The 17,370-nt window shown below is 38.8% G+C and overlaps 1 protein-coding gene across 1 annotated transcript; it reads right to left on the bottom strand.

Moving 5' to 3' along the window:
- Positions 1–1,897: 1,897 nt before the first annotated feature.
- On the bottom strand, positions 1,898–16,928 carry slc25a10b (solute carrier family 25 member 10b). Its single transcript, XM_086296491.1, has 12 exons — positions 16,126–16,928; positions 15,187–15,406; positions 10,701–10,820; positions 8,909–9,023; positions 8,613–8,661; positions 8,486–8,527; positions 8,358–8,401; positions 8,200–8,270; positions 6,897–6,989; positions 6,531–6,608; positions 6,373–6,429; positions 1,898–4,805 (listed from the first exon to the last, which is right to left on the bottom strand). The coding sequence occupies exons 2-12, from the start codon at positions 15,274–15,276 to the stop codon at positions 4,704–4,706; spliced, it is 861 nt and encodes a 286-aa protein (XP_086152617.1). The 5' UTR covers positions 15,277–15,406; positions 16,126–16,928; the 3' UTR covers positions 1,898–4,703.
- Between the last annotated feature and the right edge of the window lie 442 nt (positions 16,929–17,370).

Below are 17,370 nucleotides of genomic sequence, written 5' to 3' on the forward strand. Positions count from 1 at the left end.
ACAGGATATTTCTAATTTTAGAGATGTTGCGCAAATGGAAGAAAGCAGTCTTACATATTTGTTTAATATGTGCGTTGAAGGACATGTCCTGGTCAAAAATGACTCCAAGGTTCCTCACCGCGTTACTGGAGGCCAAGGTAATGCCATCCAGAGTAAGAATCTGGTTAGATACCATATTTCTAAGATTTTCAGGGCCGAGTACAATAACCTCAGTTTTATCTGAATTAAGAAGCAGAAAGTTAGCGGCCATCCAGGTCTTTATGTCTTTAAGACATTCCTGCAGTTTAACTAATTGGTGTGTGTCATCTGGCTTCATGGACAGATAGAGCTGGGTGTCATCAGCATAGCAGTGAAAATGTATGCTATGTCTTCTAATGATACTGCCTAAGGGAAGCATGTATAATGTAAACAGAATTGGTCCTAGCACTGAACCCTGTGGAACTCCATAATTAACCTCAGTGTGTGAAGAGGACTCTCCATTTACATGCACAAACTGGAGTCTATTAGATAGATATGATACAAACCACTGCAGCGCAGTACCTGTAATACCTACAGCATGTTCTAATTGCTCTAATAGGATATTATGGTCGACAGTATCGAATGCTGCACTAAGGTCTAGCAGGACAAGCACAGAGATGAGTCCACTGTCAGAGGCCATAAGAAGATCATTTGTAACCTTCACTAAAGCTGTTTCTGTGCTGTGCTGAGCTCTGAAACCTGACTGAAACTCTTCAAATAAACCATTCCTCTGCAGATGATCTGTTAGCTGTTTGACAACTACTCTTTCAAGGATTTTTGATATGAAAGGAAGGTTGGAGATTGGCCTATAATTAGCTAAGACTGCTGGGTCTAGAGATGGCTTTTTGAGTAAAGGTTTAACTACAGCCAGCTTGTTAGTCCCGTGTCAGGTTTACGACCTGTTCACGGTGTACCCTGCCTCTCGCCCTGTGTAGCTTCCATCAAGTTTCATTGTTGCTAGAAAAATAGATGCTGTACTTTATGTCCTCCAATTGGGGAAATGTTCCTAGAAGGTACATAACACAACAGTATAATAAATTGGACACGAATGAAAAGCCAGAAATACAGAATACAAATGAGTGAATTGCTAAAAAAATATAAATTGACTGTTTAGAAAGACTCATTTATCATAAGTATCTGCTGTTCCCCAAAGAGAAAAATAAATAATATGACAACAGTTGGACACAGAACAAACCTCGAATCCCTGGATGATGCTGGAAGTACTGAATGCCCTGTACAAAATGTACTTTAGTCAAAATGTTGAATCTTTTTTTTGAACAAATACATTTGTGAGGAACAGTGTTTATTGACTGAGAGCTAATGAAGTGATGGGCCTCCTGAAAATAAATAAGGATTTTTGTCACCACTGTACACACAGATGGCTTACATAGCTGTGGAAAAGTAACACTCTTGAATATGTACGTGAGCAGGTTAAAGATCATAATCACTACTGTGAAGGATGGTATTATTAATGTAAAGGGCACCTAGATTAATTCGTTCGTTAATGATTATGTCCGAATATAATAACTTAACCACATAATTGTGCAAAGGAAGTAGTGATCTAAAGCCTCGGGGTGGGGGTGTTGAGAGGCATTAAACTATGTCCTTGTTCTATTGAGGCCAAATCCCTGAAGATGAAGTTATTTCACAATCACAGCCACTGTTATTTCACAGTGTGAGCCTATGGCACAAGAAAAAGCATCAACACAAAGACTACCCTGTTTGTTTTATGACATAGACTTAATATAGCCCAGTGGGTCTGCAGCTAATTTATTAAATGTCAAAAATAATCATCACAAAAAATACGGCATGACTAACAGCACCTTAATTTTGTTCCAAAATAAAGCTTTACTATAATGTAATAAATACAAAACACCAATTTTAAATTAGTACTTTAATTCCAAAAAACATTTGTTAAAATCTAAATCAGAACTCATCACACTGATCCTCCAGTTTCATTTTTTCACAGTTCATCCTAGGATGAAGATGCAGGGTTACTTGGATGCACACTTGGATGACGCTTCACACGTTTCTATGCTGCCCTCTGCAGGACAGACACTTTAAGGCAACATGACTTTACAAGTTCTGTTAACAGAGCAGGCAAAGCACTTCAGATGCATCATTTCTCTGAACCGAAGTGAAAGTTGTCACAGAACAGTAACTGGGATAAGACATTAACGTTGCTAACCAGAACTTTACTTTTAGAACATGCTTTAACATACAGCATGTGTTTCTAAGCAGCAGGTCAATCATAATGATTTCAAGGGTCATCTCATAAAACAGAGAAGCATCCTGAGACAAACTCTGACATGCATCTAATTAGAGAAAACACTAGGATTAAAGAATGCTACAGCAGTTCTTCACAGGCATCTTTATAGATTTAAAAAGAATTGTAAGATATCAAGTGGTTATTGAAAATTTTACTACAGAAGCTCTGAGAAGCCAGTCAGACAGAAATAAAGAAAAAATCCAGTGATTTTTAAAAGGGTGGTCTATTTCTTTTTTGTCACTCCTGTGTTAAAGCAACTCATTCTCCTTCCCAAGGCTTCAAATGCAGTCATTTTACACAATACGCACAAAGTGTCCGTTGGCATTGATGTACTGACACACTGATTATGGCATTAGTTGGTGGCTGTCGTTCCCAGCTTGTCACATAAGGATGAACAAACTACTCCTTTCACATCTGAATGTACGTGGTAAGTTTTATTCTTGAATGTAGAGTGTTAATGATGTGAAGGGTCATCTTGTAAAAAGTGTGATCATTCCATAGCAAGTAGTTTTTGATGGTTAGATGTAACCAGTGGGTGATAGCATTTAGAAAAAAAGCAAAAGCTTAGAAATGTATTTTCTTTTGAAATGTGAAGAAGGAAGTGGAAGACACCGAGCTCTGAAATGTGGCGCGAACTGCAGTCTCCTGGGTGACAAACTCGTGACTTCTTTCACATCCCCTTTAACTTCAGAAAGCGTATTTTGTCGCCCTTTAAAAGAGGACCCATTATGTCTCAGCACCTAATATTGCCTCAGCCAGTGCATCAAGGGACAGATGCCAAAAGGACACTTTATGGGTATCTCTGCAGCACTAGCAGTAGTGCTTTATCTGACACCTGTGAATGAGAATGTATTGATTTATGACTTAAGAACAGGCAGGAAAAAGAAAAAAAAAGTGATATTCTATATTTAATATTATTCATATGGGAGAAGAGATGAAAGAAAACAGACTGTGTTAGAAGGTAAAACTGTTTTGGGGTTTTTGGGTTGTTTTTTTGTTTTTTTTAATCTGCCCCAAATTCACAATGTGTTTGTACAGTACGATTTTTGGTCAAGAGGTTGTCCCTGTGTTTTGAATGGAATATAAACTCTTATGTGAGAATGAGTGCAAAGAACAGTAACACTGATGACTGTATCAGATAAGAAAAGGTGGTGATTTAGACCCATTTTACTTCAAGTTAAACCCAACACACCCCCTAACGAGCTATGATGCATTTCTATCCAAAGGAAATTCATAAAAGTAATGTTAGAAATGTGCCAACACACAATGTAAGTGCCTCATGTTTATACTAAATGCTGAAATTAACATGAGGGCCTTTAGTTTTATTTATAACATGGAATAGAGATACCTCTAGTGGCCAAAATTAGTACTGCAAAACACTTTTCCCCCAGTAAAATAACAAATTAAGAAAGATTACTCTGGCAAAAGAAATTCCAATTAGTCAAATACAGGAGAGTTAAGACTTTAGATAATGTGCAAAGCCCTCAATTTGCCACGAGGGCTTCTGCACAAAACAGCCTCTATCTTCATTAGGATTTTAACAGCCTCCTCCTCTGGTTCACACTTTCTCCACTAATTTCCTTCTCACTTAGAAAATGCAGCATTAGCAAGACTGGTCCTTATCTTCTCTTGATCTGAGAGTGAAATGCTAACAGAGGAACCAAGTAAAATACAAAATATCTGGTAAACGATAATGTAACTTTAACCTGCGAAAAGTCGATTTCCAGTTCTAAAATATAAATTAATCAACAAGGAAGATAACAAATAAATCAGTACCAAGAGTACAGCCCACATGGTTAACGTTGGTTGGAATGGTTATTATGGAATTACGTAACAGCTTGTTTAGTCATGCTTCAGTAATGGCTTTGGTATTTACTGTTACGGTCTATCAGAGTCACACTGAGGACAAGGCCGTGCTGGGTTTGTTTTTAAGCTTCATAAGTAGATTTTACAATTCTATAAATCCTAAACATGTCTTGGTATAATATGATAACAATCAACGGTTAGAAAAGGACTTATTTAAGCAACAATTCTTAATTCAATTATTACAATCACGTACCCATCTGTAGCTAAAATGATCATGGATATCCATTAATTTTATTATCTGTCATTCTAATAACCCATTACAGACCTTTTTGATTAAATCATTTCTAACTAATATCATATCATTAGTATTTATGGATAATCAGAAGAGGATTAGCTCCTTACTGGAAGTTGGTGCTCCAAATAAAAAAAACAATTTAACTACTAGCTGTAATGTAGAGGTAGAGCTAAAGGAGAGGGAAAGCATACACAAGCCATAACAAACTGTGTGTGTCTTCCTTCCTTCCCTTCTTTCCTTTGATGAACAGCAGAGTGACTGTGGGTGTAGTGATAGGCAGTAAGGGTGGCTTAAGAGCGGCTGGTCAGAGGGCAATCAGGAGATGATACGAATGCCAAAGTGTTTCTTGAGCTGCTCAAGGAAGATGAAGGTGAGCACTGTGTGGGGAATCAAGCGGATTCCTGCAGGAACAAGTCCCTGTAAACAAAAGTTACCAAGAGATTACTATTTGCAAGTTTCCTCTAACAAATCTATTCAATTAGAGCTCCTACATGAGATTAGGCAATAAACTAAACAATGCTTTTAATATTTTATTTATTATTTTTGTAAGGGTATTTCTTTTTTCTTATTTTAATTTCATGGAGGTCACAGGTACAGATGAGGCTGTAGATGAAAAATAGCTTCTTGGTGATCTCAGTCATTTGCAGCAATCTTTATTCATCTTTGCTGCCCTGTTGAATAAACTAATACATAAAAATGTTGCAGTTTGTGTTTATGCACAATGCCACCGTCATCAACAATTATCTCCAGCAACAACAAGAATAAGCAGTACTGTAAAAGATTATCTGCCCCCGCATCACTGTGTGGTTTGGAGCCTGCAATGCGTCCTGTCATAGAACCCTCCAACGCATAGTGAGAGCTGCAGAGAGGATCATTGGTGTCTCTCTCCCCTCCCTCCAGGACATTTACAGCACCCGTCTCACTAAAAAAGCCCTTTGCATAGCGGCTGATCCCACACACCCAATGCAAAGCTTCTTCAAGCTGCTGCCGTCGGGGAGGAGACTGCGGAGTCTCCAGGCCAGGACCAGCAGGCTGAAGGACAGCTTCATCCATCAGGCTGTCAGGAAGCTTAACTCCCTCCCGATTCTGCCCCCTCTCCCCTCTCTCCTCCACGGTCTCACTGAACTCTGTCACACACACACAAACACACACACTCTCTGACTCACTCACTGGCCTGCACCAGTTACCAGTCACTTTGTGGAGCATTGGACTGCCATTACCTCATAAGACTTTGTTGTTACACTTTCTCTTACCGTACATTACCAAATCTCCATTTGCACTATTTGCCTATTTGCACTACTCTGCCTGGTTTACACTCAATGTCACTTACCCATTATATTGTATATTATATAGCTTTCTTGTTATATGTATAATTGTATTTATTTAAATTTTTACTTTTTAATTATTTTACTTGCATTTTTTAATCACTTTTATATTTAAATATATTTAAATGTTCATTTGCTATTTATCTAGGGAGTGAAGAGTAACGCAATTTCTATTCTCCGTATGTCCTGTACATGTGGCAGAATCGACAAATAAAGTTGACTTTGACTTTGACTTTGACTTGATCCACCAGATCTCAGCAACATAATCAATACAAGGCCCTGAAATGATGAAATGCACGGAAGTACAGCAAGTAGAAACCTAAAAGTCTGTCATGTCTCTATATCCTCTGGTAGAAGCCATTGTTAACCTCAGCTGCTGTAGGTCAGTGGTTCCCAAACTGTGGCATGCGTACCACCGGTTGTACATGGGCTCCCTCTAGTGGTACGCGGGAAGTATCCCCCCAAAAAATAAGATTAAATAATATGCCATGTTCTGGCTGAGGGATTTCTGAAAAATTTAAAACGTAGACATTTCTGAGGTTGATAAAGTTTATTTCAGGTCATACAACCACCTCTAAAATGTTTGTTTTAAAAGAGAGTAAAATAACTGAAGTGATACATTTAGGTTTTAAATGTATTTTGTTTTGTGTGTCTTTTACCTTGTAAAATGCGAGTGGACCCAGTCTGGCTGTTTCTCGTAAGCAATGCATCACCCCCTAAAGACAGAGACATTAATTAAAACTGAATACCAGCAAATACCAGGATTAAGGGATGAAAGTATGAGAAATGAAAAAGTGATAATGAATGATCCACTCACTGTATACTCTCCTTTTGAATTCATCAGCCTCGTCTTCAGTACGTCTAGAGGCTGACACAGGAATGTAGCACAGCCTCCCTGCAAATGATGTAGATGCAGTTCATATGAGTGAAGATCAATCAACAAAAATGTGAGTGCAAAATGTCTGTGTGATCAGTTATCAAGATCGTGGTAGTCTTGAGAGCTTGGAAAAGGAAGCCACTGAACTCTAACTTGGTGAAGACACTTCACTTCTTGGATGAAGACATTTTGCATCTTAAGATAAAGGTTCGTTCAGTTTTAAAAACTGACAAAGTCCACTTACTTATTAAAGCTCTCAAGACTTTATACCAACTGAATTAGACTAAAATAAAACCAGATACTTACCGCAATGAAGCTGGAAAGAAAGTGTGTGAATATGTTATCTCCCATCATGCCTGTTCCTAACACCAGCTGCTTGGCTTGGTCATAACATGCCAACTACAGAAGAAGAAAATAAGAGGAAGAAAATGAGTGTTAGTGTAAAAAGAAATAATGTGCCCTTTCTGAATTTCCTACCACTTTCGAATTAAATAGTTGGCTGCAATTTGGATTATTTAAAACACTGTTTGCCCAAAAGATAGTGACATCCTAGAATTTAGTTTTACAAAAAACAAACAAACAAGTCCAAAATACAGTCAAAAATGTACATTTTGAGTTTGGCTCCTCCTAGTGGTAGTACAAGAAAAAAAGACGATGTCAACAGGTGGGAGTGTTGAGTAAAAATATTAAGACAGCTGGCTGTAACAGTTACACAGCGATCAGTCATGCTTGGAGAATGCAATGTAACAAGCACTGCATGTTGTCAAAATATTCTTGCTTTCTTCTTACACTCTATACAACAGAAATGCTGCTTGATGTTTTGCTGCTGCAGACCTTCAATGATCTGTCTCGAACATAAAATGTACTTTATACTCATTTTCTGACTTACAGTTTACATTTTTCTGATTACACTTTTAGAATAATTAGACGTGAGCAGTTAGAACAGCGCTACATTGCTTTTTGAATGTTATTTAAGTGAGAGTTACAAACCTTTTCAGCCAGAAAAGAACAAATGGGGTCCACTGTATGACGAAATATCCTTTTTACCTTGTTACTTTTAATTAAAATCATTCAGAAATGTCTATGGTTGTGCTACTCTGACATTAGAATGCATGCAAATTGCTGGACAAAATTATTTCAAGTATCTGAACAACTATCAAACTTTTCATAGTTACCGATTTTGATTATTCCAACAATTTAAGTCATGTCTGAATAATTCATTTAAAATTTTTGATCAATTAAGCACCAATCTTAACAGTTTTTTTAGTCCCTTGACTGTGAAAGAATATTAATTAAATGCAGTGAAAATACATTTAAACTGAATTTCACATAATAGACTCTTCAGATCACGAATCGACTGAATGATTTTAAATACAAATAATGTCGTCTATCAGGAAATAAGAATATCACATCAATAACCCACCAATATTAAAATAAAAATTAAAATAAATGCAAATCGCCCATCATTGACCTGAGAACTATTAAGGTCTCTAACATTTTCAGACATTGTGATAATTGTTTAAAATTGGTATTGTTAAAAAAAAATACAGACAATGTTTCCTGATAGGAAATTGTAGCCTGCGAGCACATTTGTACTACCGTAACTTGCCTGTCCCACAGTAACCATTGCTCCTCTGCTGGAGGCCATGGAGGCTCCTGAAAAGAGTTTCCTGATGCCCTCTGCATGACAGGATAGAAATCAGAAGTCACACGTGATACCCGTGAGAGCTAAACATGAAGCTATAGTATATCCTATTTGGTATTTACCTTCTCTGAAGACTCTAAAAAGTCCATCAATGGCGTGTTTGTAGCTGGAGGAAAAAAAAAAAAAAGCATTAAATTAATAAAAAAAACATTCAAGCCGAACTTTTTAGACTATGAGTTACAACACTCACTTTCTCCTCAGTTCTGGTGGTAGTTTCATGTCATTCTGCATCCTAGGGACAAGCACATTTCATATATTCTGATTTCAATAACTAGTGATTGCAGTAATTTGGATACAGAACTGTAACTGTATGTTACCTGACATTCACCATGTCTGCAGGGGTCCCAACAAACCCACCAGTGAAACCTGTTGGCAGAGAAACCTTGTTGGAATGCGTGTTTGTGAAAGCCCGAGTTATAGAAAAAAGTAACAAAATATTTATGTGTGTGTGTGTGTGTGTGTGTGTGTGTGTGTGTGTGTTTTAACTCCATTAAACTTATAAACAGTTGGGTCCTTAGGTAACTGACCACTGACCCAAACTGTAAAAGCAGTTTTCTTCTGTTTCTCAGCGATTTCAAACAATAAAAGCTTTTCTCCTAATACATGTTCCAACCTCCAAAGGCTCCCAGCAGGACCTTCTGGTAAAAAGGCATGGGGCCCTGGTTCGTGCTGCCCATCATGTCCCTCACTGTTTCATAGATGGCAAATCTGGTGAGGGAATATGACATCTGACAAGAGAAAGAAAACAAAGAAAAAGACAAGAAGAGAAAGAATTCTTTATTTAATTATTGAAAATTTTGTATTCTGGTTCTTTCCCCCCTTTTTCTTTTCTGTTTTCTTTTGTAAATCGACTAGTACGTACGTACGGACGGACAGACCTACCTACCTAAAGCAAAGCAGTTTTAAAAGCAGCCTTTACATTAGTGAACTTTCATAAATTCTTCATTTATTATGTCCCAAGTAAAATAGTTCAAACCTTTAGTTTGTTTTGTTTTTTTCATTTTCAGGATTCACATAGGACTGATATCAGGCGAGTCAATCAGTAATCACATGGTCAGACCACCATTTAAGAGTTTTGACAGTACAGAGAGGTGCTAAGACCTGTGGGAAAATGATACTGACATCTCCATGAAGTTTGGCAGCAGAAGGAAGCATGAAGTCCTCTAAAGTCCTTCTGCTGATAAAACCACGAGCAACACCAGCAGATGACATGGCACCCCAAACCACCACAGACTGCAGAAACTACACACTGGACTTCAAACACTTTAGATTCTGTCCCTCTGCACTTTCTCCAGACTGTATGACCTTGACATAAAACAAGGAAATAAAATGAAAATCACTTTCATCTAAAGAGGACTTTGGACCGTTAAACCGAAATCCAGCTCTTTTTTCTTTATCCCAAGTAAGTTTTTTTTGACACTGTCTCTGGTTCAGGATGAACTGTAGCTCCATTCCTGAAGATGTTTGTTCGTGGTGGCCCTTGATGCATTGACACCAGACTCAGTCCACTCCTTCTGAAGCTTTTCCAAGTTCCTGAAATTACTTTTCCTGGCAATCCTCTCACGGTTGTGGTCATTCAGGCTGCTTGTTGACGTTTTGATACCACACTTTCCCCTTCTAGTCAACTTTCTATTGATCAATGCATCGACACAGCATTCTGCAGCCAGGCTTTGTCACCTTTGTCAACTGAACAACTCTCAAGTCAGCAGGTTTCCCATGACTGTGGCTGAATGTGATAGAGTGCACAGTACTACTACTGTTTAAATTTACACAAACTCTAAATAAAATACGCTAATAATTTGAGATAATTTGGATTTCTGATTTTTATGAGCCTCTATCCATAATAATTAAAGTTAAAACAAAAATATTTGAAATATTTCTCTTTATTTGTAATGGATACAGATATTATAGTTTATTTTACTTACATAAAACATTTTCAAAATTGTCTTGAACTTCATAATTACTAATTCATTTAAACATTTGGGTGTATTTGGTATTTGGCCTTTAATTACAGGGTGGTTGAGAGGAGAGTTTAGTTCACTTACGGTCTGACAGGATTAAACTTGAACAACCCTTTATTGACAACTCTTCGTTCTCACCGCGGTCACACCTCTGCAACATTTATAGACTTGCAATTCACCAGTGACGTATTTGATCATACCCTGCTGCAATAAACCAGTTATTTTATTCATCAACCACAGTTAACTTCACATAATAGTCAGCACTACAGTGTAGTAAGTTCAAATAGTAACATTTTTAATCTCAGTACTATGCATGTGCTACAGGTACCAAATTACATGCTTAAAGTAAATGTCTCACTCTGTTTTAGTGAGAGAAACAACCAATGAAGAAAACAACACACACAAACACACAGAATCCTATGGTATGCACACAGGCACCCATACCTGTCTACATAGTGAAGCAGATAGACCACTGTATAGAGCCAGGACTCCGTCGTTCTTCACCACATGAACAGCCATTCCAATCATCCTCTTCTTTACCTCCTGCTGCGTCTGTAAGTGTACCTGGACAGACAGTCATGAAGATCACACAGTAAATACACAGCAAATAATGAAGAAACTGATATAATGTGTGTCTATTGTGGCTGATACAGCAACCTCACGAACTTTTAGTTTTACAGAACAACTTGTACCACAAGGGGTGACTCTGTATAATCTGAATTCTCTGGTATTAGTAAAGCTCTAAAACACTCACCAAGCTCTGATGAGACAGTTGTAAGAAGAGGATAAGTCATGATAATACGTGCAATTTAGGCAATCATAAAGAAGTTTTCCAAATGTGTTACCAAGATATACTTGTTTTATTTTTCTTATCAGAGAAGGTCAATGGTCCAAAATGTGGCTTTAATCCTATGTTATTACCAAGATTACACCATGAAGGTCACTGAGCCTTCAAATGAAACTGTTGTCAGTGTCTACTGCAGTAAAATAGATGTATAAATAGTTATGATTCCTTGAGTCGCTTTTTTGTTTAATCACCATCCTGCTGGTTTACACTGACAGACTGTTTTTAAGCACAGTTCAAGTCAAATGGGAAATTTAATATTCATTTCCTAGTTTTACTTTGGAGCTCTCAGTATCTCGTTTATCACAGCTTTTCAAAGTATCAGCAGTGACATGGAGAACTACTGACAGTCTGTACTGAATTCTGTTGGGTTGGGCTTAGGACTCTCTGTAAGACAGCCAAGTTCTTCCACCCCAAACTCTCTAATCCATGTCTTTGTGGACCTTGCTTTGTGCACTGGTGCGCAGTCATGTCTTGCTGTTCTAAACTCTCCCACAAAGTTGGGAGCATGAAATTCTCAAAATTGTCTCTTTATGGTGAAGCATTAACAATTTCTTTCACTGGAACTAAAGGGCCGAGCTCCACTCCTGAAAGGCAACCTCACACAATAATCCCCCTTCCGCCAAACTTTATACTTGACACAATGCAGTCAGACAAATACCGTTCTCCTAGCAGTAGCCAAACCCAGAGTTGTCCATCAGATTGCCAGATGGAGAAGAACGATTAGTCTCTCTCGAGAAAATATCTCCATTGCTCTAGAGTCCATTGGCAGCATGCTTTACATCACTCCATTCCATGCTGCTCGGCCAGGGAAACCCATTCCACAAAGCTCTCTACACACTGTTCTTGAGCTAATCTGAGGGCCACATGAAGTTTGGAGGTCTGTAGCTATCGACTCTACAGAAAATGACAAACCTCTGTATACTATGCATCTCAGTATCCATTGATCTGGCTCTGTGATTTTATGTGACCTACCACTTTGTGGCCTGAGTTGGTGCAATTCCAAATAGCTTCCACTTTCTTACAATACCACTAAAAGTTGAACATGAAATATTTATTTTTTGACTGGACTTGTTCCACAGGTGGCAGCTTATCACTGTATCACCCTGGAAGTCTCTGAGCTCCTGAGAGCAACCCATTCTTTCACAACCGTTTGTAGAAGCAGTTTGCCTGACTAGGTGCTTGATTTTATACACCTGTGACCATGGAAGTGATTGGAACACCTGAATTCAATGACTTGTAAGTGAAAACTTTTGGTGTAGTATTGGGGTGTTAACTGCACAAGCACTACCCCGGCTTAAGCTGAGTTAAACTGGACTCGACAACATTTTGCATGTTTCTGGAATCTTATTTTTATTATTTTAAGCATGGCTGCACTTGAGGAACTTTTCCATTCTGTTCCTTGTTTATGCCAACACTGCTGTACGTGCTTTGTCCTCAGTGGTTACTATACTTAAGCTATCAGTGAACCAACACGCATTCACAAGCCAAGAAACACTTGTGCACACTCATCGTGTTGAAATATTACACCAGGATGAGGTGATAAGAGTCTGGCTAAATTATTGTCTTTTTAGGTGAGGTCAGAAAAATCTTGTTTAGCAACTCTCCAGTACAGGTTCAGAAAACAAAAAACAGTTTATCTGATGGTGTAATAGATCTGCTGATTAACACACATACAAAAAAAGTATGCTGATAGGGCATGACCAGGCAGTTTTCTTATTTGACGTGGGTTTGGTGATACACGTCATTCCTAAATGCAGATGTCCTGCTGTTAACGTTTATGGAAATGTGGTTTGTTGGTATGCGTTGGCTTTGTAAGTTGCAAAGTCGCAAACTGCCTTAATGTTGGGTTACAAACTACAGAATAAACCCCCAGTTCTTTTGTGTATGATATGCACTAATTATAAGCGTATCCTTTCTTTTCTTTATCCAATGACAGCTCCCTACAAAACCTATAAAGTTGTTATTATGGTATTTAACTCGTGGGGGAATGAAGGTTATTACAGAGGAGTAAAGATGACATATTTAGGCTGCAGCGGAACACCGCTCAATGCTCTGAACAACAGACTGAATACTTTAAATCTGTTTTTATGCTAAAAGATAGCAAGACAAGCAGTGACAAGCAAACATGGAATGCGACTCACTTCAACCGTATATCAAAAGTAAACAGATTCAGTGAAATTCACTTTTGTTAAGTAAACAAACAATTCTCCCACATGGGATCCAATTCACTCTGACACAAAGAATAACAATGGAGCAAAACAGCATCACCATTAGCTTTCAGAACACACCCTTTCATTTCCACAACAAGGAAATAAGCTGCAATTACTTGCCCTCAGTTTAAGGAAATAACCACAGTACTGTATACAACACAATAAAAACTTGCACAGTCACTCTATTGTCTCACAGTGAAATCACTTTGTTGTTCACTAATGTAGACTATCATGTTAGACAAGAATAGCTTGTCAGTAATAAATCTCAAAATCACCTTAAACTAACTAAAATCAGGTTACTAACAAAAACCCCACGGGGGACAAATGTTGACTACTTTTTTATCATTTCCCGAAAACTAGTCCTTGAGGCAACTTTTGTTTTGGTTTAGCACTATATAAATACAATTGAACTGAACTGAACAGAAGCATCTATAATTTATGTTTTAAATAATACTTTTAGAGGTCAAAGGTTCATCACTGTCATGAAAGGTGCCTTGATTTTTCCTCTGCCATAAACTTGTATTTTAATCTTTCCCATAATTTGTGTGCCAACTACGAAGATGAAGCTACACTTCAAAAACATCTCCAACCAGTTCACAAGCTAACACACATAGAGCACTTCATGGCATTTTTTGCAGTGGGGTAATTGCAAGCCTTAACTACATAATTACACACCACAGGACTTCCTGAGGACCAGTTGGCCTTATTAGGCTCACATGCTGCTTTTTTCTGTGCAATCAAAAGGGAGTAACATAAGAAAGAATTTGAGTAATCTGTTAGAGATGTACAAATTTACTTCTCCATGCAGCAATGTGACGAAATCAACAAGAGTGAACAAGCATGTCCCTGCAAACACTCACAGATCTGCATTCTCCACCAAGGAGAGTATGTGGCAAAAGTTTTTTTTTTTTTTTATTTCTCAGTGTGATTTAAATTGCACTTAATCTATTGATATCCGAACATACATTCTCTTCCATTTATCCATTTCACACTTGGGGCAGCTGGAGCCTAACTCAGCTACCATAAAGCGAGAGGCGGGAGTATCCCCTGGACTTAATGCCACCCTGTCGTAACACCACTTTTTTATATTTTTACTCAAGTAATCAACATGTTTTGCTAATTAGACCTGTATATCCTAGACTGGAAGTCTAGTCCCAACTTATCTTAATTCATAAGTCATATATGTGTCATGAGTGGGCCTGAACAATAACGCCACTCTTCTAAAATTTGTCATAAAAATAAAAAGTATAATTTATCCATTTACAAAACAATTAGCAGCCTGAGATAAATACAATTTCCAAAATATATTTCAGTTTTCCACATTTAATGAGACTACTGTCACTGCACAATGCTTACAGTTTACAGATGACAGGAACAAAAATCTTCACATGTAGTTTTTGTAGCTAATCAATAGTACGTTTTTATTTTATTTTAATCAAGCTTTTTAAATATTGTAATACTTGAATTTTCATCCCATTTTTACTCCTGTAATTAAGCCCAACATCTCCGCCGAAGGGTTAGCAGTACATTTAAATGAAACATTGGGGTAATCGATGCCTTCACTGCAGGTTTCACACTTTAAAGACTCGTTCGATGGGGCAAGCAATCCGACGGCCCAGTTCGGGCTCCCAGACCGGATGTTTAACACATCTGTCTTCGACCATGGTACCTCGAAGTCTGTCTGTCTTTAATAAAGGCTGAAGGTGTGCAGCTTTTGAAAGCACAGAATGATATCTGAAAACCACTCTGTGATGAGCTATTCGCGAATAACTAATATGTCATGTTCCCCAGTACTGCCTCTGGGAACAGCTGTACCCATGTGTCAAGGCCTGCACACGCGGCGGAAGGTTACTGTGCCCCTTACGCCGCTCACCTTAAGGAGATCCAGAGGATGCGTGCAGCAGGCGGCTCCACATGATGCCAGCCCACCGAAATACCACCGCGACATTCGTTTTTCAGTCATGCTACCAGGCTCTGCTTGTCCCGTGCAGATACAGCGGTTACTTCCTTCCTGTCAGTCCGACTCGACACGCTGTCCGGCTGCTAGGGTGGCTTCGTGGCCTGCTGGGAACAGCTGCTGTATCTCTGGTGGTCTAGAGGACACGGATAACCTCGTTAATCTTCAAACATTGCGATAAGGGCCTGCGCTAAGGACCGGGGACTTTGGCAGCATCGCGCACACTCGCGCCACATCTCTTCTGTGTTTTGGTCTCGAGCTGAAGCGTAATAGGAATCAGTAGTTCTCAAGAGAAGAGGAGCACAGCCAATTGTCAGTGAGGACGGCGGATCTGCCTACTGTCCCCGAGGGTCGAGATCCAAAGGTCGACAGCGGTATGAGAACGCTACAGCCCCCGACACAGCAAAAACTCACATAGCCCACTTTTGCATCTATGAACTGTCACGCTTTTTAAAGCGACAGGCGTCCTCTGCGCAGCTGCAAACAAGACGAAGTGTCGCACTGTCCCTTTAAGAAGACAACTGTCGACATTCTCACTCAAGCGGTAACGAGCCATGAAAAAAAAAAAAGAGTTTGGTGATGGATACTGTTCATATAAGACAACGTTTTATCACGCGAGACCACTTCAGGTGATTAAAAAGTGTAATTTAGTCATGCAGGAGGGGGTAGCATGTCCAAACACGTGTCTCTGAATGGTTGTTTGGTGTTTGTTTGTTTTTCAGACAATTAAATATTAATATTTAGAGAAAGAATACGCTTAAAGGACTGTAAAATAAACGAAATATAAGTGAGGCGTAGTGTGGGTAATAGCAGGCCTTAACATAAATATTTAATCCCTAGACAGATAAATATTACCTTTGGTTACTTCACCCGTTGCCTACTGATGGTGGTCAGAGGGCTCGGTGGCGCCAGTGTCCGGCAGCCTCACCTCTGTCAGTGCGCCCCAGGGTGGCTGTGGCTACTGAAGGAAACGGTTTCCAAGGCCTACTCCGTGGATCGGCTTCCTCCGAGGCGTGGACGTCTATCAGCAGAGAATGTACCTTCACCTATCAGCAGAGAATGTCCCTTAGTCTGTAACACAGTCAAATATATTCTCAAGTAATATTCAAGCATGCCATTCAGCGTGTTAGTACGAGCTCGGGAGCAGCTTGGGAGAACAAGAAAACAGAGACTGCTTTAGATTGTCTTCCCAAAGTGACTCAACTTTATTCACAAGTACAACAGTTTATATAGAGGGTAAAATTCATGAGACAGCAGATTTATCAGTTTAAACCAGTACAGACCAAGATAAGGCAGCGTCTTCCTGCCCTTGGGTGAAGAAGCATCCTTTGTGTAGTTTATCAGTTCAGCTACAATTGTGATTATCTCAGCGACATATTTTCAAGGCACAAAACGAAGAGTTCTTTCATTAGTGAAATCTGAAACAAACCATTTGGCCTTCAACAGGCGTCTCCTAAAAGATTAAGAAACTAATGTAGCTGAGGGAGTGATCTCTGTGGTATTTCAACCTTGTACCAGCCTGTGATTCTCACACATCAATTCTTGGGTCAAAGAGAAAAATAACTAAAACAAAGGGGCCTTATTGAATGACAGAGTTTTCCTGCATAATGTCACTATAAAACAATATCCAGTAAATGCTCCCATGGTACTAAAATACCTAACAGCTACAATGTAGCTGCCATCACCAGTGTGTGAATGTGTGTGTGAATGGGTGGATGACTGGATATGTAAAGCGCTTTGGGGTCCTTAGGGACTAGTAAAGCGCTATATAAATACAGGCCATTTGGTTTTGTTAATTATTCCCATATATTCATATATTGAACATGAACATGATTTTTTAAAACATAATCTCCATTTCAGAATATATTTGTTTGTACAGGCACAGGAAAGAGCTTTGACAGTATGACAGTGACAGGGGATTTCTTTAAATCACCCTGTAATTCTTCAGCTAAGACACCTGAGTTAGAAAACACAGAGACTGCAGTCATTTTTACACGCGTGGGCAGCAGCAAACGCACCCTGCAACTGCACACTGCTGCCTGCGTTCCTTTATTTTATACATGTCTGTGTGTGTGTGTGTGTGTGTGCGTACAAAAATAA

The sequence above is a fragment of the Aulonocara sp. 'chitande type north' Nkhata Bay genome, linkage group LG6 (assembly GCF_057382095.1).
Source record: "Aulonocara sp. 'chitande type north' Nkhata Bay isolate Kocher_YH1m ecotype deep benthic linkage group LG6, A_spYH_male_GT1.1, whole genome shotgun sequence".
NCBI classification, from domain to species: domain Eukaryota; kingdom Metazoa; phylum Chordata; class Actinopteri; order Cichliformes; family Cichlidae; genus Aulonocara; species Aulonocara sp. 'chitande type north' Nkhata Bay.